Consider the following 27,012-nt stretch of genomic DNA (forward strand, 5'->3'; position numbering starts at 1 on the left):
TCTGGAATGTCAGCTCCAGGGCTCACCTCCGAGTCCCCAGTCCCTACCGCAGGGCCTGGCACCTAGTAGAGGATGCTCTCAGTAAATATTTATTCGGTACTCACTGCTCGCCGGAGCTGCCCTCTCTCCGTCTTATCCCCAAATATCCAAGAGGCACAGGGGAAGTGCTTGGCCTGCAGGACTGGAACTGGAACCAGACCCAGTTTTCTGACTCTTCACCTACTGCCCTGTCCCCTGACTCGGTGGCCTACTGGGCCAGTGCCTGGGGCACCTCTGTTTTGGGTGTGTTGTGTGCCCAGCTTGCGTTCCCCTCGAGGGCAGCGCCGGCCTTCCTGCACCTGCTGCCCGCCCATCCCCGGGCCACCCGGCCACAGAGCAGCCTGCTCGCGCCTTCCTCCCCCAGCCCGCCTGCAGGTTTGGTGCCGGAGAGAGGAGAAGGCTGTACATTGGGCCCACATCCTGCCCCCCGCCCCGGCGTTGTCCTAGAGGCCAGTTCTTTGGAAAACCTGCCCACCTTCACCCACTTTTTCCTCTGCGAACCATAGATCAAGAAGTACAATCTGCTCTATTAGGTCCCTGTACAGAGGCCACCTTACCCTGGGGTGTCACCAACCACGTGGAGTCAGGATCTAGGTGCAAATCTTGGCCTCGCCTGGTGGCTGTGTGACCTGAGCCAGACCCTCCCCTTCTTTGAGCCTCAGCTTCCTGATCTGTGAAAAGGAAGGCTCCGTGAGGCTTGGGGCGAAGTCAACGCTCCTGTAGGTTGAAGGCCGAGCCTGAGCCAGGCAGGGTGCTCTCAGCAGAATGGGGGTAGACATGAGCCTTCGTGGGGGGAGGGGAGGGCGTTGCCCACAGACGCTGAGCCCAGGAGATAACAGACCCTGTCCCCAGAGCTGCCGTGCTGAAAACAATTCCCCAAACAGAACTCACTTTCACTAGGACCACAGAATTGTCGCTCATTGTTTCGACTTTGTTCCTGGCAAAACAATGCCGGGCTTCCTGGATGACCTCACTGGGGCGAGCCATCGGACCTTGGAGGCTGGGCTGGTCAGCATCTCCAGCCGAGCCTGTCCTGCCCTTTGCTGCGACTGCCTTGGGTGACCTGAGACAATGGTCTGACCAAAGAGGACAAACTGGGTGTTTGGCCCACACGATGTTGTAGAAATTGGAAGTTGTATGTGCACATACGTCTCAGATTTCAACACCTCTCCAGAAATTGGAGGATCTGGCCTCAGTGGCCTCGATCCCAAAGGCAACCACAGTAGCTGGAGCTGAGGAGAGCTGCCCGTGGCATATTCTGCAGGCCCTTCCCCACTGGCCTCCATTCTTTGCCTGCCAGGTCCCTGGAGGCCTTTGAGCTTGTCATGCTTGAGTTAGCCTGAGTTAGGAATAGATAACCAAGACAGAAGGATACAGACCTTCTGATTGAAGGTCAATCAAATGATCAAATGATTCAATCAAATGATCAAATCTTTTAAAGGTGTACCTTTTCATGAAAAAGAATAAAAAACCCTTTTTTAAAATTAATTCCTGCTTTCTTTTCAAAGTCAGCTACCCTAGGAAGTGAAATAGTGCTCTTAATACACGTTTTTTTTTTTCCCTTTGGTGCTTAACTGTTAAATACTCTCTAGGGCCAGGATTGTATGTAAGCAGCGTGCCTGGGGCAGACATTACTAATTGATCCTGGCCCTCCTCCTTACTGAGCCTGTCCCCCACCTGCAGTCTGTGGGGACAGTGCTCGAAGGAGCCCCTCCAGGGCTATCAGAGAAGTTTGGGAGAGACTCTTCCTGTTTGCTAGAGGAAGCCTCGGGTCCATGGCTCCATCCGTCCTGCCCCAGTCAGTGCGTTCCATCGGCCTGCTCAGCCCACCCCTGTGGCCCTGGGCGCTGACTGCCGCACGGGTCCCCAGGCCCTGCCCTGTCTGTCTCCGTCATGTGGCCCCTCACTTCCCTGTTTGCCTTCACCTACTTCCCTAATTTTTCAGCATAGCCCAGTAGCTTGAAGCTGGCGTAAAGGCGCCAGACCTGATTTCACTTTGTGACATATCTAGAGCAAGTGATCCAAAACAGCCGCGTGGTTGAGAACATGGAATTGAGAGGCCGAAATAGCCCTGGGAGCCCTTCGAAGCTTCAGCGGCCTTTTGCTTGCTTTGTGACCCTGGGCAAGTAACTTCACCACTCTGGGCCTTGTCAGCAGAAGGCAGATGGTAATGGCCACCCACGGACAGGGTTAATTGAGAAAATGCTTGCAAAGCGCTTAGCACGGTGCTGAATAAGTGTGCGTGCAGCCAGTGCCCAACAAATGCAGCTTGCTTTCTCAGGATACGATGCCTGCCACATAATGTAGTAAATCCCAGTGTGATCAGATGTTTTCTTCAATAACAGCTAATATTTATTAATCACTTGTATGTACCAGGCACTGTGCTCAATATTTTACAGGCATCATCCTAGTTGATCCCTATAAGGCGAGTTTTATTTTTACCCCCATTTTTTTAACCAGTGAGGAAACTGAGGCACAGAGAGGGTTGTCGCTTGGACAGGTCACTCAGCTTAGTTGTGGCCTCTGTGAGCCCAGAACACTGGGTCTGGAGTGGAGACGGGGGACAAGGAAAGGAGAGAGGAGGAGGGACCCTGCTCTGGAAAGGGCAGACAAGGGGTCCAGCCGCTTGCTTGTTTCCATAGCAGGCCCAGCGGGCTGCAGCCTCCCTACCTGTGAAATGAATGGATCTGTCGTCCAGCTGTCCTCCTGCCCCGGTTTGGGGATTCTGGGAGTCGCTTGCCAAACCCCAGATGTCAGGCCCAGAGATTGATCCTATAGCCCAGCTGTGGGCTACGCCCTTTTGGGGTGGGGAAAGTATTCCAAAAAGGAAACAGAAGTACCTGCCCTCTTATTTAAAAACCCTGTAGGGACTCCTGAATGACAACAGGGGACTTGAGTCATTGTTCTTGACAGGAGAGAGCCACATGGGAAACTGTTTACTTGAGAAAGTTCAAGTTCTGCAGGGGAGGGCAAGGCAGAGAGCTCCCCAGCTTCTGGGCTTGGTTCCCCCAAAGCCTTGGGCTGAGGTGGCAGGTGTGGGGGAGGGGCCTCAGTAGCATCTCAATTTCAAGACCCAGATGGCTGGTGCGTGGGCCCCCGGGGTCCCCAGCACTGCCCTGCTGCTGGCTCTGTACCTCTGCAGTCCTTTCCCTCTGAACTCAGTGTCCCCGTCTGCAAACCCTGCAGAGGCTGCTCTCTAACCTTCTCTCCAGTGCTTTCAGCGTTGGGCAGACCAGCTGGGAATTCTGCCTCTAGTCTCCTTCCCACCTGTGTATCCTCAGCCAGGCCACTCTCTTCCCTGCTTGAGCCTCAACTCCCCCCATCCGTAAGACGGTCCTAAAAATCCCGTCTGCAGTGTCGAGGGTGTTTGAAGAGTGCATAGAAAATTGTGTATAGACAGCTCAGCACAGAATTAAAGTACTCAAAAATTTGGTAGTTTTACATTGGGAGGAAGCAAAGGAACATCTTGTCAACCCACGGCATCTCTGGCACTAGGTTGACTCTGTCTGAGTATGTGTCACAAGCCAACCCGGTGATCTGCACGTTGGTCTTCAGGCACCGGAACCAGGCCCTGGCTGTGATGTCCACCCCAGGAACAGAGTAGGAGTTTCAGCTGGACAAGAAGGGAGCCTTCGTCGTGGAACCTCTGTATTGGAGCCGATTCTAATCACTTGTAGCTGTAATAAGCAAATAGGAAGCTCTTAAAATGGGGAATAATGTATCACGGTTGCTAGAAAATAGCCCTGGGCCTGGCGCCAAGGAAAACAGCGCTCAGCGGCGGCCTGCAAGGCAGCGGGCGTCTGGGACACCTCGGAGGGGGCTCGTTCCCAAGTGCTGGCTGCACTGGGGGCGCGATGTTGCTGTGTGACAGGCGAGAGAGAGTTAGTGAGTCTCTTGGGGGTCTGCAGAGTTGGACGGGCTGGACTGGCCAAGGGACAGTGAGGCGGAGCTGGGGGTTCCAGAACGTCATGGTCGCTGTCACTCCCAGCTTCGTGACCTCAGCAGTGTCACTTGGCCTCTCTGGGTCTTGCTGATCTCACTCGGAGTAGGACTAAGGCCTTCCATACCTCATGGTCAGTGTGGACCCCAGAATAATTAGAGCAATAACAGAGTAGTACTGGCAGATACTAGTTCAGGAGCACTTGCCATGGGCACCCCCTCGTTCAGTCCTCGTAACATCCCTATGAGGCGGCCACAGTTATCCCTCTTTACACAGGAGAACACTGAGGGCCAGAGGGTGGAGTAACTTGCCTGAGGTCCCTCAGCCAGGAAGTGGCTCTCAGCTTCTAGGCCGGGTCTCACCCTTTGATTCCTGCAGGGGCCAGGCTGCCACCAGGGGGCCTAGAGCAGCCATGCGGGAAGCCCGAGCCTGAGGGGTGGGCTGAACTAAAGCGGTAATGTGGGACCAGTGTCCCAAGGAGAAGGGGCCTGTGCTGAGACCCAGTAGCTGTGGTGAGGCGCGTGTGTTTTCTTCCGGGAGTGACGGAGGGTTGCGGTGGGAGGGCATTATGATCTGAGTCTGCTTCGTAAGTTGCCTTCAGCTGCTGTTTTGAGAACAGATTGTAGGGGTGGGGTGGGCAGAGTAGCAGCAGGGAGACCCAGGAGGAGGCTGCAGGGGATGCCCATGGAGGGCTGTCAAGCCTGGAGCCGGTAGTTGCCATGGTGATGGAGAAGTGGGTGGATGCCAGGAATGTACAGGAGGCGGAATCCACGGATCTTGCTGCTGGGGCTTCCTCGGACACCCCAGAGGAGCTTGGAAGGAGCCCCCCTGACAGGGAGTTGGGGTGTCTGCACCTGGGTCAGACCACATCCAGGCGTGAGTCTTGGGCGAGTCCATGGACATCCCTAGGCTATGTGTTCTCAATGGCCAGGTGAGCCTGTGATGGCAGCAGCCACAGGTGGGACAGGTGGCAGTGATGCAGGAACACATCTGCAGGTACACCTTGGCAGTGAGGAGTGAGGAGACCACTACAACACCAGGACATGACAGGCCTCACCCCCGATCCTGGTTCAGGTACAGGCGTCGGGAAGATGGGGTCCTGAGTGCGGAAAAGGGGGCCGGAGGTCTCATCTTATATGGAACCAGAACCTGGAGCCAAGGGTCTTAGGGAGCTTGTTGCTGCTCCCTGCCTCATGTTTCTAGAGGGTTCTCTGAGGGCCAGAGTGGCAAGTGGGCCTGGGGCCCAGAGGGCAGAGCCAGGACTCAGGGTAGCTTTCGCCAGTGCCCCCAGCCCATGTGAGCAGAAGCCGGACACCTCCCCCCTCCGTCTGGCTGACCTGGTGAAGTGCCTTCCGGCCCCGCGATCCAAGGAGGGCCCTGAAGGGCGGCACCGGCCCTTCTTGGAGGAGGCTCAGGGGTCATTCCCTGGAAAACATCCCCACTAGGAGGGAGTGGAGTCCCACATCCTCCAATTATGCTCCCATCCAGCCGGCCCACAATGGGCTGCTCAGATAACTATCGGGGGCTGCACGGATCAGCGCTGGAACAATGCTGGCCGCCCGGGCTATTTTTACAGCAGCCGTGCGCTCGGCAGAACCCCGCGTCGCCCCGAGGGAGCGGGCAAAGAAAGGCCTGCGGATGCCGTCGCCGGGAGACAGAGGAAGGCCCAGTGAGCCGCCCGGCGGCTCCAGGAAGCCTTTTCTTGGTCTGCTCACCGCCAGATAGCGAAACAATCGGGGTCCCCCACCCCCAGCCAGGAGAGGAAGGAGGCGTGGGGGAACGGGGGTTCTGTTGTGCTGCGTGCCTCTTCTCCTCAGAGCACGGCCCTGGAGGGCCCACTGCTGGGGCCAGGCCAGCGCGTCCCCTCGGCAGCCCTCGCCCTGCCCTGCCCCAGTGCCTCTGGGCCACACGCCGAGGACCTGCCAGTGTCATGGGGCTGGGAAGCGGCAGAGCTGGGGCTGGTACGTGGCCCCAGCTGCTTGCAGACACACTCTGGGAACCATCTACCCAGCAGTCCTTGCCTGACGACCTACTGTGCGCCAGCTCGGGGCACCGAGCCGTGGACAAGGCAGGTCCCCGTACCACGGAGCCTCTGTTCTAGTTGTGGAGGAGACCGCTAACAAGGAAGCAAGGAAGGGATTTTCAGCTAGTGCCACTGTGACGGGAGGACTCAGACGCCCCTGGACAGGTCCAGTGAGCCGGGGTGATGGCCGCCTCTGGTCCAGCTGGAGGTCACTGTAGGGATCGTGAACCCAACGTGGCCCACCTTCCAATTTTGTAAGAAAACCTAGAAATCTCGCCTTTTCTCTGGAATCTGGTATTTCAGTGTTGGCCACTGATTTGGATCACGAAAACAAGCAGGTTGTGTTCAGAGCTGCTTAGCTATGAGTCGGTCACCTCTGCCATCATCCTTTTCATTCTGCAGGTGGGGAAACTAAGGCTCATCTGTCCTCGTGGTCCTCTGCCACGTGGGGGTAGAAAGCACCCTCTCCCACTGCGCTGGGACTTGGGATGCTCTTGCCCTCAAGGTCGAGCTGCCAGGCCGGCGAGGACTCGGGGACCTGAAGAAGTACAGAGAGCAGGGGCGCTGCGCTGGCCAGTGGCCGACCTCCTCCAAAATGGGGTCCCAGCAGGGGTGGGCTGAGGGTGACTGTGAACGGCTCCTGGGGGCTTAGAGATTTGATATCCCCTGGGGCCTCCCCTCGCGAAACCCACAGGGTAGTCAGAGGGCCAGGGCCCTGGATGATACAGGGGTCAGAGCAGGCCAGAGCATGGAGAGAGAGGGCTGGACACGTGGGGATTAACCCGCATTCTTCCATAATCCTGACCAGTGCAAATCCCTTATTTCTTATGCCGCAGAGATGTGACTGGTTAATAAGTTGCAAATCTATTTTATAAGCATCCATTTTCTGTATGTGATGGAAACTCTGTTTTCAAATATCGTTTCCATTCCAGCCTGAAACCCCATTCCTCACTTGTCTGTGTTTATCCATTCTTTAAACAGTGAGGAACGAGCACCTCCTGTGGGCCAGGTCTTGTGCTGAGCTGTGAGTGAAATGGGAGGCGTCACTCTCTGTGCAAATCTGAAATTTGGAGATCATTTCTAGAAAATGCAGGCAGGCTGTTATTCGGAAGCTGCCCTAGACCTGCCTGGAGGGTGCTGTATTCTGCAGAGATGCTGCCAGGGCTGGGTGGCTTCATGCTTATCTCCCTGCAGGTGGAGGGTGCGGTGTGACATTCGGGGATGCCGGGCGTGGGCCCCGCTACTTCTGTTGGGAATGGCACCTGTCAGTCCCTGGATCACTAGGTCCCCCAATCACCTAGGAGGTCAGAGGAGTGGACAAACGAGGCGGCAGCAGGCCAGAGCCGGCCAGCCGGGTTGTGTTAAGACACACAGGGTGTCCCTTACCGATGCACGTTGCACTCTGTTCTGTCCCCCACAGAAAGCGAGGAGAACATGGCCACCAAGGAGAAGCTGCAGTGTCTCAAAGACTTCCACAAGGATATCCTGAAGCCATCCCCAGGGAAGAGCCCAGGCACACGGCCTGAGGATGAGGCTGAGGGGAAGCCCCCGCAGAGGGAGAAGTGGGCCAGCAAGATTGACTTTGTGCTGTCCGTGGCTGGCGGCTTCGTCGGCTTGGGCAACGTCTGGCGCTTCCCGTACCTCTGCTACAAAAATGGTGGAGGTGAGCCTGGGCTGGGCAGAGAGTGGCATTGGAGGAGAAGGGTTGAGCCAGAGCGTGGGTGGCCTCCCCATGCCTGGCTTTCCAGGCTCCCACCTTCACCTCCCCCGGGTCAGCCTGCTTAGCCCCCAGCCCACTCCTCAGAAGCAGGAGATGAGCATGACTAGGAATCAGGTGGTGTTCTGTCAGGGTCTTACTGTGTTACCTTGAGCAGATCCCTCACCCTCTCTGATCCTCCAGTTTACCATCTCTGAAGAGTGCCATGAGGCCAGGCCGGAGTCTCCCAAGCCTCAGATATTCACGCGCCCCCTTTGTAAATTCCCTCACAGCTCTGCACCTCCCCACTCTTCCTTCCTTTATAACTTTTTTAACCTTTGCTTTTCTAACTTAAACCAAATGTAGTTCAAAAGCAAGCTTGGTTTCCCACCTTAAATGTAAAAAGCCAGTATCATTTGCCGTAATGGAAAGGTGGTATCCAGGAAAAAAAAATACAGTGAAGATTTTTAAAATTTTTAATTTTCACTTTTTTCCAGTTTTATTGAGATAGAATTGACATAAAACCCTGTTTTAATTTAAGGGATACAATATGATTTATGTCTACATTGAGAAATGATCACCACAGTAAGTCTAGTTAACATCCATCACCTCACATAGTTACAGATTTTTTTTTTCTTGTGATGAGAACTGTTAAGATTTTGCTGTCTTAGCAGCTTCCATTTTTTGTTTTGTTTTTTTCTGGCCACGCCGTGCGGCATGCGGAATCTTAGTTCCCTGACCAGGGATCAAACCCGTGCCCCCTGCGTTGGGAGTATGGAGTCTCAACCACTGGACCGCCAGGAAGTCCCTTAGCAACTTTCAAATGCACAGTCCAATATGTTGTTACTGGAGTCACGATGCTATACATGACACGCCCAGGACCAATTTATCTTATAACTGGAAGTTTGTCCCTTTAGACCCCTTCACTTAGGTGAAGGTGTTTTTTAAGTGTACATTCTCTGTTTGGTCAGCTGGTTAGTTGGTTGGTCTGAGTTTTTTGGGTTTTGTTTTTTTACCTGTTGAAGGCTCTGAGCTAGAATCCTCTCCTGTTGGAGAAGTTCAAGTTGGTCAGACACGATGGAGACTTTCTTGCTGACACAGTAAGAACTGGTAGTAAGAACTCACTCCCAGCTCCTCGTGGCGGCCCATGGCCAAGGGCTGGCGCTCCGGCAGAGCCGGGCATGCGCGAGCTGCTCCCGTCCGGAGAACCACCTTTCCGGGAAATTCTGCCTTCGAGCCTGATTACTTAACCTTTTGTAGGTCTCAGGTGCCTCTGGGACTCTGATGAGTACCCTACACGCTCCCCAGAACAAAGTACATACACATAGACCCAAGTTGCCCACAGTTTCAAAGGGTTTATGGACCCGCTGAAGCCATTAGTGGACACCAGGTAGGAACCCTTGCCCAATTCTTTGCCCCTCCCTCGTCCCCTGGCTCCCACCCCCGGCTGGAGAGGCCCACCTCTCGCTTCCCATCACCCTTCCTAACAAGTTCTTCTCAGCTTCCTGCCCTGGGGGCCGGGGAAGGCTAGCTGAAGGCGTCAACGAGGCCCGTTTGAAACGGGTGTTAAGGGCTGAGCATTCCTTCTTCGGGTGGACGGATGTGGGGAAGGCAGGCAGGTGGGCAGGCACCGCAGCTTAAACAAAGGCTCAGGGACTTCAAGCACCTGGTAGATTTGCAGAAGGCAAGAGGGCACCCAGGAAGGGTGATGCCGGCTGGACAGGTGGGCAGGACCCGGAGAGGTTTCAGCCAGGTCCAGGAGTTTGGCCTTTACCCTCATGTCCCTCACCCATGCCCTCTGATTCCATTGGCCGGGAGGGCTTGGGAAGGAGACCTACAGCCTCGGCCCCGTGACAGCCGCCGCGCCTCACCCCACTCTTCTCTCTCTGCAGGTGCATTTCTCATACCATATTTCATTTTCCTGTTTGGGGGCGGCCTGCCTGTGTTTTTCCTGGAGGTAATCATAGGCCAGTACACCTCTGAAGGGGGCATCACCTGCTGGGAAAAGATCTGCCCCTTGTTTGCCGGTGAGTGTGGGACAAAGGTCACCTGGGGCCTGGTGTTCATCGGTTCAGCAAATTTTTATTGAACACCTACTGTTTGCCAGGTACAATGGAGCCTCATGCAGGCCGCGTGGCACCGTGCCTGACGCAGGTCACGCCAGCACCTTGTACACGTGATGCTGCTGCTCGTTCCACACAGCTGTTCCCGCCTCTCTGGGTTGTTAAAGGATAAGGGAGCCAGTAGCTTCTAAGCAGCAGAGGGTAGAAGAGAAGCCTTTCAGGAACCGTTCTGTCTGGCTTCAAGTCCCAATTCCTCGTTTTGCTAATTCTCGTGACTTTGGGAAAGTCACTTAATCTCTTTGTGCCTCAGTTTCCACACCTGTAACATGGAAATAACATGCTTACTTCAAGGATTGCTATGAAGACAAAACGACATAGCCATGTAAAAGTGCTTTGTACACATAGTAAGCCCCAAACCAGTGGTAGCTTTATTAGTATTATAACATTTAGTCCTGTGCCTAGTTCCTAGTATGCCCTCATAAGATAATACTGTCATGATTATAATTGGCAGGGGTGGGAGAATGTGTGAGTCTGTTCACTCAGTCATCCGTGTAAATCTACCCATCCATCTGTCCATTAAACCTTTCTTTCATTAAACTAGTCAATAGTTAGGCAATCCATCTATCCATCCAACCATCCTCCATCTACCCATCCACTCATTCATCCGTCCGTTCACCTACCTAACCTTCCCTTCAACCACCATCCATACATCCATCCAACAGAGTGAATATCCATCATTCCAACATCCATCCATCCATCTATCCATCAATCTATCCCTCTTTCATATATCCTTCGATTCATCCAACTATCTGATTTATCTAAGCACCCATTCCTTCACCTATCCATCCATCCAGTCATCCATTCATCCTACAGATATTTGCTGGTCACTGTTGAAGGGCCCCTTCTGGCCCCAGGCCTGCAGATTCCAGGGTTTTCTGGTTGGGGTTGTGGCTGTGGTGGGTCTGGCCTCCCTCTGATGCTCGTCTCGCTTATCCACACTTGCAGGCATCGGCTATGCCTCCATTGTGATTGTGTCCCTCCTGAACATATACTACATCATCATCCTGGCCTGGGCCACGTACTACCTGTTCCAGTCCTTCCAGTCGGAGCTCCCCTGGGCAAACTGCAACCACAGCTGGAACACGCCCCAGTGCTTGGAAGACACCTTGCGCAGGAACAAGAGCCTGTGGATCTCCCTCAGCACCACCAACTTCACCTCCCCCGTCACCGAGTTCTGGGAGTAAGGCTGGCCTCGCGGAGGACGGAGGGGGCAGGGGAGGAGGCAGTGGACAGCCCACTCCCTCGTCTTCTCCCCAGGGATACGGGAGCCACTCTCTTGGGGCGGGGTGGGCGGAAGGAGGGGTACAGATCTGGAGATAAATCCATGCCTTTGGTCTCAGACAGGCCTGGACTCGAACCTCAGTTCTGCCATTTTACTGGCTGTTTGACCTCCAGCAAGTCACTGCCCCTTTCTGAGCCTCAGTTTCTTTAACTGTCAAATGAGGGGAATGAATCGTTCCTACACCCATGGGATCTCTGTGAGGATTGTTTCCTAAAGGCAGGTATATGTTCTTATGTTGTCTGAAAATGATATAGTTTTCTTAATGTATTTTAGAAAAAATATAGTTAGCACATCAAACCTGTTTTTGCACAGAGAAAAATGCATATATGAAGCTGAAGTAGTTACTCAAGTCAAGAGGTGAGTAGCTAGCGTGAAAAATATGTTCAGTTAGCATTTGCCGGGTAACACCCATCCCCACATTCAAGCAGCCATTTATTTTACTTGGCTCACGGCTCTGCTGTTTGGCAGTTTGGGCTGAGCTTGGCTGGGCAGTTCTGGTCTTTGCTGGGTTTCCTCGCTAGTAGGTCAGCTGTAGGGCACCAGGGTAGCTCTTCTGGAAGTTGGCTGGCTATTGGCTGGGGTGCCACAGGCAACTGGTCCCTATGGTCTCATTACCCTGCAGGCTAGCCTGGGCTTGTTCCTAGGTGGCTCAGCATTCCAAAAACAACAGATGGGGAAGTCCCAGTGCAGGAGCACTTTTCAAGCCTCTGTTTGCACCATTTTTGTTAATGTCTCCTTGGCCAAAAACAACCACAAGACTCAGACTCAAGAGGTGGGGAAATAGGCTCTGTCTCTTTATGAGAGGAATGGAGAATTATGGGCATTTTTGCAGTTTTCCACAATAGAGTCAGTAACTGCTGAAGTATACGCATAGACCAAACATCAGAAAGGCAGAACATGGAGGCCTGAAGTTTGGGTAGCTCTTAGCTGACATACCGGGAAGTCCTTCTAACACAGTGCTTGGAGATGAATCAAAAATGTATTAGTGCATTGCTTTTCCTGCTCTCCATGAGCTATTAAATTGACTGCTCAGTAGTCCCTTCGATCCTGGAAATAACAGGTGAGGCCTTGCGTGGGGTTGAGAGCCAGGGGCAGGGGACGGTGTTAAGGAAGGGGGCGGCCCCTCATGATCGCAAGATGAGACTCCCTCTCTTTTGTGTGTGGATTTGCTGCTTCAAGGTGTCTCTCCCCCTCTTAGAACCTGGCCCAGGAGCAGGCCCACAGAAGAGGGAGTTCACTGCTGGCTGGTCCCAGCCAAGCGTTAGGACCAGGGCTGGGGAATCTTAGGCCAGAAAGGTCCAGTCGGCCTCACCCAGGTGGTCCACGTCCGTCTCCTGACACGCGGGCCTTCAGTATGTGCTCACGAGTACCCGGGCTCCTGGAACTGGGGCTCTTTTCCATGGACATATTTCCCTCTTGCAGACAAAAACCATTACAGACACATCCCCCCCCTTGCTCCCCACCCTCTGGACAGCTGAGTTTATAGACAAAGAAATGCAGGTACTTCATTCTTCTCACTTGAATGGGGCCCGAGACCACAGCCCTGTCCGTTCTTTGCCGTGCCTGGCACAGCCTGACCACCTAGGGCCCTGGCACTCACCCGGCTACTCAGGTGCCCACCGGGGCCTCGTTGCCTCAGGCATGGTTTGGCTACCTGGGTTGAAACCCTTGTTCTGCCATTTCTAACTCAGGCAGGTGCCTTTTCCTCTCTGGGCCTCAGGGTCCTCAGCTATACTTGGGGAGATCATAACCCTGCCCTCCTAGGGTTGTAGGGCCGCCCTAATGGAACAAGTTCATGTATGGCCAGCCCTGAGAGCCTGCTTGATAAATGTGGGCCATTACTCCTAATTTAGTGTCCTCATTGTGGATAAAACTGCCCCCTGGGGACATTTGAAACTCAACTTCAGAGGGACTAAGAATGGCCCATTCTCAGGTGCCCGTATGGTCCCGCTATTACAAAGGGGCTGTGCCCTGTATCTCAGGCCCGAGGGCTCTTGGGAAGGAGCTCACGTGAGCCGGGAGGTCCATACCTGTGCCTCCTCTCCTGCCTGTCCCCCAGCCTGGGCCCTCCTGGGGGGTTCTAGGCCTCCTGCCTTCCAGAACCCCCGTTCTGAGTGCCCGAGCTCCCTTTCCTGAGCCAGAAGACATTGACAGGATTTATCTTTGGAAACATCCTGGTCCTGCAGTCACCTTCCCAATCCTCACATGGTCCACATAGACTCGCCCAGTCCAGAGAATGTCGGCCGCCCGCCTGGCCGCCCCTCCCGCTCTAGCCTTCGCACCCTCCCCTGGGCCCCGGCAGGGTTCTGTGAGCCCACCTGAACATTCACGCATAACCTTCCCTCTTTAGAAGCCTAGGGAGGACTGGGGTCCACAGAGGAGAGGAGAGGACCTTCCTGCCACCCGTGAGAGTGGAGAGGCTGAGGCCACCTGCCTTCAAGGGCCTTCCCTTCTCTTGGGCATGAAAGAGGGGGAGGGAACGAGAACTCGTGTGGAATAACTGACTCCCGTGAGCATCGTCCCAGGGACTTGCCCCTGTCATTTCGTCCCATCTTTGCAGAGGCCCTTTAAGTAGGGAACATATCTAAGAATCATCCCAAACTCCTTTCTGCCTCAAACCCCACATCCAATTCGCCGGTCCTCTTGGCTCTCCGTTTAAAGCATATCCAGAGCCTAGCCCCCCTCCCCACTTGCACTGCCGCCCTTCCCCCACAGGACCCCCTCATCCCTCTCCCGGACCCAGCATGGCCTCTTATTGCTCTCTCCACCTTACCTTTGCATCTCTGCAGTCAGCTGTGAATCCAAACACGTCATTTCTCGGCTTAGAACCCTCTCGTGGCTTTTTCCATGATCATCATCTTGCCCAGCCAGGGAGGATTAAGTGAGTGTTTCAGCACTGAGTAAGTGCTCACTGAGTGCTGATTCTTATTCATTCCATGTTTGCATCCACCTGGCTGTGTAGCTTGGAGCAACAAGTCACTACCCTTCTGGCCTCATTTCCCAATCTGCAAATGGAGGGGCCATGTGCGCTGGGCTTTGGGGGATGAGTAGGAGGTCACTAGGCTGGAAAAGAGAGAGGGAAAGACATCCTGGACAGAAGGAACAGCCATGCTGAGGCTCAGCGTTCGTAAAACACATGAGTAGCAGTGAGTCATTGGTTTGGCCGGAGGATAGGACACATGGGGCCAGGGAGAAGGATGGAGGCCTTGGATGTTAGGCAGATAAATTTGGGCTTTGTTCTCTAAGAGGGGGAGCCACGGAAGCTAAGGAGGAGGGAAGGGGAGTCATGGGATTGAATTTGTGTTTTCTAGACTTACTCAAGGAACACACTGGTGAGAGAGAGGCTGGGACATATATTAAGTGCCTACTGTATACAGAGCCTCAGAGGGCTCAGCCCTCAGTATGTGGGTTCCCTTTAAGGTGACACTTAGCTTATATGATTTCCCCTGAAAATAGCCACCAGCCCAGCAGTGACTAACTCTGGGATCTCCACTGAGGGAGAATTGCTGGGAATTGACTGAGGTGTCGCTGGCCGGTACCCACTGGGCTGCTGAGCAGTAAGCATCCTCTCCAGGCTGGTCTCCGGGCCCCTCGAGCCAAAGCCCAGCCCCGGCCATCACTGGCTTCACCTCTCTCATCTGCACCAGACACGCGGGCCCCTGAGCTGGCCCTTCTTTCGGCAAAAGAGGCCTGACAGTGCTCGGGAGCTACCTGGGGTTCCAGATAACAAGACACCACAGAGCTAAGCCTTCCTCCTGGCTCTGGACAGGAAAGGCCCTGGTCGACCATCCCTACCAGCCCCTCTGCCCGCTCTGGTTTTACAAGAGGAGCTGCTGGAGAGCCACGGGCCATGCTCCTGTCTCCCAGAGCAGGGACAGTGACTCTGGCCCGGGGTCCCTGCTGCTTGGCCTCCGTGCAGTCACCACCTCTCCAGAGCTCAGAGGTAGCGTGGTCCTAACACCTCACAGCCTGGCTCAGTGTTAAAGAGCTAGAACAAGCGGTATGCTGACGATGGAGCCTCTGGGCGTGGCTTATTAGGTGGAACGCTGAGGACCAGAATGGTTAAGTGACTTACCCAAGGTTACACAGGCAGCTACACATAGCAGAGAGCTCAGCCCTGGTCTCCAGTACTGGACGCCACCTCCAGGGTCTGTGTCCCCACCGGCCATAAGTCCAGGGCAGGTCCACGGTCACAGGTAACATTGTGCCGTGTGTGTGTGACCCCACTGTCAGGTTACGCATGGGGTCTTCTCTTGGCCTGGGTCCCCACGCCTACCCCGTCTGCAGCACTAAAGCACTATCAGCGGGAGCTGGTGAGATGCCCTTCTCCCTTGAAAGCCACCCGGGCCCCTGAGACAGTCATTTCACACTGGCTTTATAATTTAACTCTGAATCGCTCTGTGAGGGGGAAGCAGAGCTTCTGCCCCCAGTCAGCCTCATCCTTGCTCGCCCCTGCTCTGAGGTCACCTCAGTCCCGAGGGTCCTGCTTCGCCCCCAGCCCTGGAAGACGGGTGGGGCCAGATCTGGCTAAATGCCCTCCATCATCCTGGAGCCATGCCTTCCTCCCCGGTTCCTCCAGAGCCCCCTGGGAGCTCAGCACATATCATTAGACTTTATTAGAATCAAAGAAATGAGTCATATTTGCAAACAAGCCCTGCTCAGCCAATCTTCCCCTGCAGCTATCGGAAGGGAGAGACGGCGGAGAGAGCCCTGTGCGGCCCCATGCTTGGGGCGGATGGGCTCTTTTATAATTGTTGCCTCCGCCAGTCTCCAGGGAAGAGCCATCGCCAATAAATGGCTGGCCGGCAGTCAAAAGGAAACGATTTGGCCCACTCGGAGGACGTATTTACATCTCTGAGTGCCGGCTGGACGGCAGCGGGGCGGCCGACTCAAAACAGACGTCCAGGCGATTCTTTTTTGGATCCCACCCTGGAATGAATCATTACTATTCTTGGACAAGAATGCAGCTCACCTCTAGGTCTCCTCCTGTCTGTATGAGAGATGCAGGGAAGCCTGGGATGCTGGGGCCCCTCTCGAAGGGAAGCATGGTACCCAGTGCATGGGTGGCTGCTCCCCAGGGTGGGATCAGAAAAAGGAACCAGGCCTAGGGTTGATTTTTTTTTTTTTTTAAATCTGGGTAATTTCAGATGAATTACTGCACCTCTCTGAGCCTCAGTTTCCCCATCAACCAAATGGGTATAATTAATTTACTCAACTAATGTCTATTGAGCATTCACTGTGTGCCAGGCACTGTTCTGAATCCAGCAGTGGTCAAGAGAGACACAGGTCCTGCCTCCATGGAGGTGACATTCTAGTAGGACAGACAGACATTAAACAGATGATACAAGTAAAATTGTAATATACAAGCGATGATAAGTGATGTAAAATAAAGCCAGGGCTGGGGAAGGAGAGTCACCAGGGATGCTTGGTGGGTGGCCAGGAAAGGCTGCCCTGGTGAAGTGGCATTTGAACAGAGACCTGAAGGTGGTGGGGTGGCATGTCATGTAATGAGTGGCCAAGGGAACAGCCAGTTCAAAGGTCCTGAGGCAGGAGCGTGCTGGACCTGTTCAGGAAACATTCCAGAAGCCAGTGTGGCTAAAGGAGGAGGGGAAGGGGCCACGAGGATGAGCATTGAAATGGGACCGCTACACACGGAGCTTGTCCTGGACAGGTCCCATTTATGCCTATGGTCCCAGCCTCTTATTAATAGGCACCACCCTCGCTCTTTAAGATGTCTGGGTCTGAATGATAGAGTATTTGGTCACCTTATTCAGGGAGGCAAAAAGGAATGGGGCAGGTAGGTGGGAGCCATGGGGGTTGTGGAGCAGAAGTGGGGTGTCACCTGACTTGGGTATTGCCAGATTCTGTCTTAATCAGAACAGACTGGGGGTGAGAGTAGGGGCAGGAAGACCAGTGAGGAGGCTGCTGAAACAGCCCTGGGGAGCAATGGGGCCTGGACAGGGGTGGTGGCAATGTTGGGGCGATGTGGCCAGATTTGGGGTAACTTGTGCAGCCTCCAGGCGAGGTTAGGAGGCATTGGTGAGGGGCAGTGCACCATGGCAGTCCCTCTGGGGCACAGTACTCTACAGAGTACTGAGCACTCCCATGCACCAGAGGGAGAAGGGTCAACAGATCCTGGTCTGTGCCTCGTGGCTGAGCCTGTGCGGGCCCGACAGGGAAGGGTCCTTCAAACTGGGTCCCTTCAAGAAAGGGTTCAGATGGACTCACACAGTCTCCGGCCTCCTCGGCTATCCCTGAGATGACTTTGGAAAGGATGTCGGTTACTTTGGCCCCGAGCCTACAGTGGGCTCTGTTACGACAACTGCTGTTTGATGAGACAAGTTCACTCCATTCCTAGAATGTCTGCATGGCCCCATGCAAGCATTTTTAAGAATTTAAAGTAATTTTTATAAAGGTGATATGAGCACGTTGAAAACATTCAAATAGTTTAAAAAACATATTCACTGCCAAGTGAGTCCCCGCACCACCCCCGCCCCTGCATCCCCCGGGGCAGCGACTGCACCATTGTCTTGTGTGTCCGCCAGAGTCTGCGAATCTGAGCACGTGTGCCCGCCTTCCGCACAGTGAGGCAGCCTCAGCACTGTTCTCTGTTCACTTATCTCGCCCCTGGGACGTCACCCCTTATCAGCACACAGGGAGAGTCCCGAGGTCTTAAGGGCTGCACAACATTTCGCCAGGAGCCTGCTCAGTGCCTGCTGGGCCCCGACCCATGGCCATCTGGATGGTTTCCAGTCATTTGCTCCCTCCGACAGAGTGGAGATGAATCGCTGGGGGTGGACCCTGTCGTTGGCCACACCTGCAGATGTAACTGTAGGAGAGTCTTAGGATAGAACCCCTGGGTCACAGAAAACATGCCTTAAACTGTCGCAGGAGGGCACCGCAAAGGGGACTGCCACCAGCAGTGGAGAAGCAAGTGCGTGACTCAGTTTCCCTCTTGTGGCCTCAGTGGCTGGTCAGCTGCCCAGAGCAAGGCCGTGTGGCAGCCTCCCGTCCATAGTGGGCACCACAGGTTTGCCCAGCACGGTGGTGGGAGAACGCAGAAGGGCACCAGTGACCTGGCGCGGGCTGGGTGTGGTCAGAATTGGGGCTCTGGGGTTTCAAGCTCTTGGCCAACTTGCCCTAAAGGAGAAAAGGAAAGGCCGTCTTGTGACTGGGCACCCCCTCGGCATTGGCTGAGCCCCTGCTGTGTGCCTGCCGTGGTGTGTCTAGAGTCTGGTAGGCAAGACAGACTCTCACCTGAGGGCGACGTCCAGTGTGAGAGGGCGGCCTGGGAGACAGAAGGACGCTGGTCGTCCGGAGCATCATGGGAAGCCTCCCTGGAAGCACGGGGATGGTGTGCCTGGCGGTGGAGCGGTGCCTACCCGACGCAGCCCATTCACAAGGAGTCCTTGGCTGCTGCCCAGCAGGCCCTGGGCTTTCATTGAAGGCGCCGAGCTCTGGAGGCTGCACAGGGAAGGGCTTTTTGTTCTAAAGCTGCTGTAGCCGCCAAACCCACGTGCTTGGCAGGGACCCAGCCGGGACACGGTTGGCCCACAGCCTGCCTTGTGAGGATGCCCCCTGCCCTGAGGCTCCAGTGACCCCTGTTGAAGCAAGGCCTGGAGAGATTCTTTTCAAAGCTTAGGCTCTGTTTTCTCTATTAACCAGAGGGGCAAGGTAGTGGAGTCCAGAGAACACTGGCGTTGGGAATCAAGACAGCCCGGGTGTAGGGTGGCAGTTCTGCCACCTGGTGGCTGTGTGTCCGTGGATGATTGGTTCTCCAAACCTCAGTTTTCCCCATCTGTAAAATGGGGCAAGTGACTTCTAGTCCTTGGACCAGATGAGGTAAATTAGAAAAGCTCGTTGATGGAGCCCCTCGATGTCGGTGTGACCAGAAGAAAGGCCTCACTTGAATGCCAGTTGAGGTGGGAATCTTGGATTTATTCAAGGTCCTCGTGTTGAAGCTTCTTTGGGAAAAAAGGAAAAGGCAATGAGAACGTGTCCTGGGCCGGTGGGCCTTCCGAGCCCTGACCGTGGGGATCATCCCACAGACTAACTGAGAGCTGGGGATGGTCTGGGGGCAGGAACTAGTATTCGTGTTTTACAAAAGAGGAAACTGAGGGCAAGGTCGCACGCCCCTCCTGCCTCTCGTCCCTGAGACTGTGGCCCTCGAACCGGGAGCTGACTCGTTAGAGGGAACCCAGCTTCTCCCCAGGGAGCACGAGCCCCCATCTCCTGTGACTCCTGTGACTTCGGTGGCAGTGGCCCTTGTGGACCGATGTCCCTGTGCTCGGCGTGGCTGCCCTTGGTCACTGCCACAGCAGTCGGAGCTCTGGGACTGTGGGGACACTTTCTGGGCATTAGGTCTCGTGGTCTCTCGGCTGCCAGCGTCCTGCGTCATCCCAACCCAGCTTCAGAAGGCTCCTGCCCCTCGGGGGTGTGTCTGAGTAGGTGTTGCGTGCGTCTGCCTCGGTCAGCAAATTTCTTGGACTCCGAAGAGCCAGGCTCTGCCATGTGACGCTGGTCGGGGTTGGTGGCTGCCTCGTGCTGCTTATCCTTCAGACCGTCCACTCACCTCCTCCTGAGCCCTTCACAACCCTGGCAGGGAGCAGGGGAGGAAACGGCACTGCTTAGGTAGGTGTCTGGAGCTGCACTGGGGTCTCTGCGCCACGACAGTAACAACCGCTGAGGTTTACCGACTGCTGGCTGCATCCAGGCCAGTAGCTGATACTTCGAGTGGGCTTTCTCCTAACCCTGTAAAAAGGTGTGTGAGTGTCCTACAGCCACAGATAGAACAAACACTCTGCCCCCTTGAGGCTTACCTTTTAGTGAGAGATCCAGGTAAGAAACAGGGGCGAGTACAATAAAAGAGGGACAGGACAGAGAATGTTGGGGGAGGGTAGTTGTTCCCATTTTAGAGATGAGGAGACTGAGGTCGGGCAGTTGGATAACTAGCCCCGAGTCAGTGGTTGCGTGGTGGAGCCCAGTTGGAACCCAGTGTTTGGCCCACAGTGGGCACTGAGGAAGGGTCTGCCGGGAATCAATCACATGAATCAGCAGTCGATTCACAGATGAGGAAACTGAGGCTTAGGGGTTTAACTTAACTTGCCCGAGGCCTGGCTGGGTAGAACCCAGGTTCGCCTGACTCAGGAGTCCAAAGCTATACCCTTGTTGGCCTCTCCCACGACTCTGTGACACGGGTGTTAACTATTTCCCTAGACCAATGGGATTCCACAGCTCGGAGGCAGGATTTGAGCCCCAGCCTGTTGGAATCCAGGCGTCAGCTCTCTCGGCCCCTGACCGGGCCCCGTCTGACTTGTGGCTCTGTTTGCTTGAAGGCGCAATGTGCTGAGCTTGTCTTCTGGAATTGACGAACTGGGCGCTCTGAAGTGGGACCTTGCTCTCTGCCTTCTCCTCGTCTGGCTGGTCTGTTTCTTCTGCATCTGGAAGGGCGTCAAGTCCACGGGCAAAGTGAGTTGTGCTCCTGTCCCTCCCCTGCCTCATGGAGACCGGCCCCCATCTCCTGCGCCCCCAGGCCTTCCTGCTCGAAACTGGTCCTGATCAACCAGTCCTCCCAGCAAATACAGAGCCCTGGTGTGCGGCATTTGCCCACCTCATGATGTAAATATCCCCACCAGGTCCAATTAGAAGTTATTGATGGTTCAACGACCAGCTAAAAAAATTCCTGCAATCGAGCTGTCAGCTCTCCTGAGCCTGCACAGGCTCCCACACACCCCTGGTTCCCCATCAGGGAGTGGGCAGCAGTGTGAATGTTAGCAGATAGCAAACCTTGGAGATGCCACTGATAAGGTAGCTGGTAACTGCATTGTTAATTACCAGCTTCTCTACCACCCCATGCACCCTTGTAGCCTCCACATCCCCTGGGGGCTCGTTAGAAATGCAGACCTGTGGGCTGACCCCAGGCCAACAGAATCAGAAGCTGCGTCTGAACACTTTCCCCAGATAATCCAAATGCACACTGAGGTTTGAGAAGCACCAACTGGGATTTTTGCTGCTAAATCAGATTAACTTAATTATCTTACGATTTGCATTTCAGCTGGTAGCTAAGATGTTAGTTATTAAGGAAAGCTTTCACTGATGATTAAGTCGTTCGCTCATAACCAAAGTGTTAGTTGTAACTGAAGTATCTGCTGCTGTTTAATATATTACATGATGACCAAGATGTTAGCTATTAGCAAAGGTGGTAGCTGATAATTAAAATGTTACCTTATAATTCAGGTTTTAGGTGTAGCGGTATATTGTCAATATGAAAATGTTAGCCTGTAACAAAAATGTTACCTGTTAGCAGAGCACAGCAATTACCTGATAACCAAGACACTGGCTGATATGACACCATAGTTTTTCTGATGACAGAAATCCGTGCAGAGGGTTCTGTTGGGATCACAGGTGTGAACCCAGGGCAGTAACTAAGCCACAGCAAAGGTGTTGGCTGATCTGCCCTACGTGCTCCCCGTCTATCATGCCCCAACCCCCGTCATTTGCATCTCGATAGGGGGAAAATCTCTTTAAGATCAAAAAGCCCTCAAAGGTCAAAAGAGTAAGTTAAGGTGGCATTTGAGGGACATCGATGGGCAGTGGGTGAAGTCATTTGGAGAAGGGGCCTTTGCTGTACACATTCACCCCAGACAAAGAGGCCCTTAGGCAAAGTCATGGATCTGAAGAGACCCCAACAGTACTCTGGGACACGCCGGGTAAGAGGTGGGTCCCCGGTGGTGGAGGCAGAATGAGCATGGAGGCCTGCGCGCCCACGCCCTCCACCTGTTTCTCTGAATAGAGCCACCTGCGTGCGACCCTAAAACCCAATCTGGAAAGGAAGCGGGCCAGGCTTCAGAAATCTGCACGGGCACACCCCCGCTGACATCACCCACCCCGAGAGGCAGGAAGAGGGGACGTGGCGTATTCCCGCCGCTCCTTGGGACGCACGTCCTCCAGTCTTGTTCCATGTCCTCCACCGTCTTGTGTGCGAGCGGCTTCCTTACCACCTCTCTTTAAACAGTGAGGGAACTGGGCTGGGATTCCTTAATGACTTGTCCAAGGTCGCCCCTCCCTCTGAGCTTCAGTTTCCTCATCCAGAGATGGGTGAGGGTTAAAGCAAAGCTGTGTCAGCACCCGGCACAGTGCTCGGCACAGACTGTGCAGTAGGCGCCAGTCCCTGCTCCCCCCATCAGGAAGCTCTGTGGACCCTGGTCCCGAGCAGTGCTGCAGACACACTTACGCACGCGTGCTTAGAGCCTCTGCCATCTGCCGGGCGCTGCCGTGGGCATGGGGCCTGGGGTGCACAGAACAGACAAAAATCCCTACTGTCCAGGAACTGGCAGACTTGTTGGTTGTAACAAGGGGAAGGTGTAAACCATACCGGAGTCAGTTGGCCACAAGAGCTATGGAGGAAAACAGGAGTGTCAGGTGCAGTTTCAAGGGGGTTGGCCAGACAAGGCTCTCCGAGAAGGGCACTTCGAGGCAAGGATCTGAAGGAAGTGAGGGTGAGCCGTGCAGAGGCCCGGAGGTGTGAATGACCAGACCCTCGGGGAGCCCCCAGTCTGATGGAGGAGCTGATGTCCCCTAGGAATGGTGAGCAGTGCTTGAGACACTTGCTGGGGCCGGAGAGTAGAGTCAAAGCGGGTGTAGGGCTGCATGGGGGGCAGGCTGAGGGACGTGACTTGCTAGAGGTCCCCCTGCCCGCCCCCAGAGACGAGGCTCCAGGCCCCCAGGGGCGGGTGTGGTTCCCAGAACAATAGCAGGGCCTGGGCCAGCCGGGAGAAGCCAAGACAAACACAGTGAGGCTCAGTGGACTTCCTCAAGCCCCTCCGCCTGCCTATCCGCCCATCGCCAGCCGGGACTTCCAGCCCTGGCCACAGACCAGGCTCGCAGCCGCCATGGGGGCTGGGCCCACGGGCAGCAGGACGGCCTCATCCTGGCCAGGGCCTCGCTCCAGGGGCTGACCCTGGTGTGGCAGGGGTGGAAGGAGGGAGCGCCGGGTCCTGGGAGGCTCAGGACCCGAGTTCAATCACTTCGCCTCTCTGGGTGTCAGTTCCCTTTTTTGTAATATTCAGCCTTCTGAGGGTCTGACACTTGGCCCCGAATTTGCTGCTGCTTCATTCATTCAAGAAATGGAGATAATGGCGGCAAATGCTCTGTGGCACGTGTGTGCCAGGCACTGTTCTCAGTGCTGATTATTACTTACTAGTTCATTTAATCTCCTGATGCCTGAGGTATGTGTGGCTCTTACGACCATTTTACAGATGCGGAAACAGAGGTGCAGAGAGGTTAATGAACTTGCCCAAGGCCACACAGGTTGTCGTGGCCACACAGATGGAATTTGAACTCGGGGCAGCCCAGCTCCTAGCCTCAGTGCCCGTCGCCTGCTCTCCGCCCTCAGCCCTGTGCTGGCCTGACGGTCGTGTCCGATGCGAGTCCCAGCACGTAAGGTCCAGGGAGGTGACACAGAGGCCCAGATCCTCACACAGGAAGTGCAGCTCTGTGGACCCAAATGGCAGTTTGGTCCCAGACATGAGCACAGGCGCTGGCCTCTCCATCACCAGCCTCCATGGCAGCTCTTCTGTCCAGTGCTTAGAAACAGGCAGGGGCGGCCGGCAGAGCCAGACCTGGTTTGGGGTTTCAGCTCTGCCCCTATAGCCTACATGACTGGGGGCCAGTCCTTTTCCCCCTCTGAGTCTCGGTTCCCCCTTGTGTGAAATGAGTAGCGGTACCCACCCCCAACAGGAGTGCTGTGAGGACCCTCAGGACCTGCCCAGGCGCTGGTTCCAGACCCTCGGCCTCAGGTCTCTGGGCTGAGTGACCCACGCTGCCCAGGCCTTCTTCTCAAAGGAAGCTCAGGGCAGCAGGAAACAAGCCCATCTCCCCCCTGCCTGGCCAGCCACCCTCTCCCGACCGTCCGTAAGGAATGAGGAAGCGTTGTCCTTGTAAGTTTCCAGGGCAGTTGGGCCACAGGGCTTTTGGGTCGAGGGCTCAGAGGAGCCACGGAGGTTTGCCAGCAAGAGTGGAAAAATAACACATCCCGTGGCAAGGCCTGCTGGGCCCCCCCCCCCAGAGAGCCATTGGTGGTGGCTGGCACCAGCATCTCCCACGAGCATCCCTGGAGAGTCACGGAGAAGTTGAGAGAATGGCTCCCAGGGGTTTGTCCTCAGCAACAAATTCTGCAAAATAAGGGTGTCTTTCCAAAGAGGCGGCTGGGTGGCATAACCAGGTGGGCTGTCGTGTTCTGGGTTTGGGGAAGACAGCGGACACACACACACACACACAAGCCAGCTGGCCTGGACCACATCCCACCTCTGCCACCTACTGGCCCTGGGCCCCCGAGCAGCTGACGTGATCTCACTGGGCCTCCGTGTCCTCATCTAGAAAATGCAGGTGATAATAGTCCTACTTCTTCCAGTTGTGAGTTAACACGCATAAAGCTCTGGCATAGCGCCCGGCACACAGCAAGCGCTATATAAGTGCTTGTGAAACGAATTAAATACGTGGAAACAAGGGAAGCCACCCCCACTTCGGGAGGTGTCCTGTGTCCCTGACACAAAGCCCTCTGGCCACAGCCCGCACACCCGCCCAGCCCAGGGGGCCCTCAGGCTTTGAAGCAGCTGCCCTCCGCCCCGCCGCTGTCAGCAGCCATTGTTCTCCGGGCCCTGAGCTAGGGGCCGGCGGGCCTGTCGGCAGGAAGGGAGGAACGGCCTGCGGGCTGGTCTTCTTTCTTCTCTCACCCCTTCCGTGGCTTCCTGACCTGCCTCCACCCTCCACGTCTGCCTTCCGGTCCCTGGGAAATGGAGGGCTCTCTGCCTCGGGAGAAGACAGTAAGGTGGCTGGGGAAACTGAGGCCCGGGGGAGAGGGGCGTCCAGGGAGGGTGTGGCAGAGGCGGAAGGAGGGTGGCCCTTTTAGCCCGGGATCCTCAGGAGGACCTGCTGCTAGGGTGAGTGGGGAAGCCACCCGCTGGGAGGGTGCAGAGGTGCATACGGACCCCAGTCTGTGCAACCCCAGCTGACCCTCTCAGCCACTCCACCCCTCCCGCTGGCAGAGCTGGAGGAAACCTTAGAGCCCAGCTGGTTTGAGCCCCCAACTTGGCAGGTGGGGACATGGAGCCCAGAGAGGGGCAGTAACTTGCCCAAGGTCTCACAGAGCAAGCTTGTCACTGAGCCTGAATTCTGACCTGAGCTGTAGAGCCCTTGGGGAGTCCAGCTTCCCTCTGGTCTTTGGGAGGATTGAATGAACTGCCAGACGTTGAAGGGCTTTTTACTGCTGTGCTGTTGTCACTGGAGGAGGTTCTAGGCTGCCCCCGTTCTGCTGCTTAAATGCTGTGTGACCTGTGGGCAAGGGACAGACTCTCTGGGCCTCAGTTTCCTTGCTTTCAAGATGGGGTTAGGGCAGGACCAGGTGAGTGTAGACGTCACTGCACTTGGATTAGCACTAGGTACACAGTAAGCACTCAATAAATGCTGGCTGGTGATATTGACTGAAGGCAGCTGAGCCCGACAGGCCCTGAAAGCTTCCTTCTTTCCTTTTTCCAAAGCCCCCTGCTAGTTCTTTCTACTCAAAGGGATGGCAGCTGTCTGAGAACTGGGCTCCATTATGGCAGCTAGGCGAGGTTCAGGGCTCTATCACCCCCCCGTCGGTGTCTGTTACCTGCCTGAGTCCAGAAGTGCCTGGCAGTGTTCTGGCACTGCCCCCTCCCCCAACGCCACGGGCCTTTCATCCTGTTCTCGGTCTCAGTTTCCTCACCTGTAAAATGGGTGCATTGGCCATGCAGTGGTCCCTCCCCGGGCCCCTGGCCTCAAGGCCCTCAGAGGGGGTCAGGGGCTCTGTGAGCTAGTCTTAGCATTTCCACTGGTCACCACGGACTTTTGCATGTCCTGCACCGTGCAGTAAGATGCCTCATGCCTTGGCTCAGGGCTGACCCTCTGCCTGCTGGGTGCAGGCCTTGAGCACAGTGGTGGCTTGGAGAAGTCTGGGAGCCCTGCCCAGTCTCAGTTCCTTCTCCAGCAGCAGGTTAGCCAACGTACCGATTTGGGGGTGTGGTGAGCATGAAGTGGGCTGGTGCTGGGGAGGCCTGGCTCAGCCGGTGCCCTGCTGAAATAGCAGGATTTCACTGTCCATTCAGCCAGGCATCTTCGAGCTCCTCTCAGGTGTAAACCCTGCCTGGGAACTTCTTGTGTTGAAGAAGAAGTTGGGAAAATCCATCCACGAACTGAGGCTACAGGAGGTATGAAGGCTGGTGCTTTCGGGACAAGAGGAGTAGACAAAGTAGGGCGGGGCCCTTGGAGATGGAAAGGCCTGGCCCGGGTCATCTCTGGTCCCCACCTTGATTGACCTAGGCCTGCCTGGGATGTGCTGCATGACCCAGGGAAGGCTGTGGCCTCCTGCACCCCCAAGGAAGTGGAGGCCTTCCCCATCCTCGTTTCCCCTCTCCAGAAGTTCCTGTTTGCTTCCTGCACAATCACATGGCCAACGACAGGCCCCATTTCTTGCTCAAGCACCTAAGCGGCCACCTAAGTGCCATGCACTGTTTTGACCACGTTGTGAGCATCGTTCCATTGAATCCTTGCCTAATCCCTTAGTGAGGGCCTTCTATTACTCTTACCTCCGTTTTACACGTGAGGCCACAGGCCCAGAGAGGTTAAGCATCATGCCCAAGTTCACACAGCATGTGAGGGGACAGAGCGGGGATTTGAACCTACACTGGTTCTGAACCATGAGTCATACTAATGGTTGTAATGTTAGCTGATCTGTGCTACGTCCTGTGGGCCAACCACTGGGCATACACACTTAATAGTTTACTGTCGTATTGTGCAGTTTCCTTCTTCACCTGCTAGAATGTCGGTTCCATGAGGGCAGGGATTGGTTCCCTGTATTTCCCGGGCCTAGTAAATATTTATAGATTTTTT

At 55.2% G+C, this 27,012-nt stretch overlaps 1 protein-coding gene across 1 annotated transcript in view; it reads left to right on the plus strand.

Annotated features, from left to right (window-relative positions):
* Positions 1 to 27,012, plus strand: part of SLC6A6 (solute carrier family 6 member 6) — a 79,579-nt gene that overhangs the window by 31,217 nt on the left and 21,350 nt on the right. The window contains exons 3-6 of the mRNA XM_027093888.1: positions 7,423 to 7,665; positions 9,591 to 9,725; positions 10,767 to 11,001; positions 20,439 to 20,571. Of these exons, the coding sequence (XP_026949689.1) occupies positions 7,437 to 7,665; positions 9,591 to 9,725; positions 10,767 to 11,001; positions 20,439 to 20,571 (732 nt within the window). The 5' untranslated portion in view covers positions 7,423 to 7,436. The remainder of the gene's footprint in view (positions 1 to 7,422; positions 7,666 to 9,590; positions 9,726 to 10,766; positions 11,002 to 20,438; positions 20,572 to 27,012) is intronic.

Source organism: Aethalodelphis obliquidens, unplaced genomic scaffold (assembly GCF_003676395.1).
Source record: "Aethalodelphis obliquidens isolate GAN/ISIS:26980383/991018 unplaced genomic scaffold, ASM367639v1 scaffold86, whole genome shotgun sequence".
Taxonomy (NCBI): domain Eukaryota; kingdom Metazoa; phylum Chordata; class Mammalia; order Artiodactyla; family Delphinidae; genus Aethalodelphis; species Aethalodelphis obliquidens.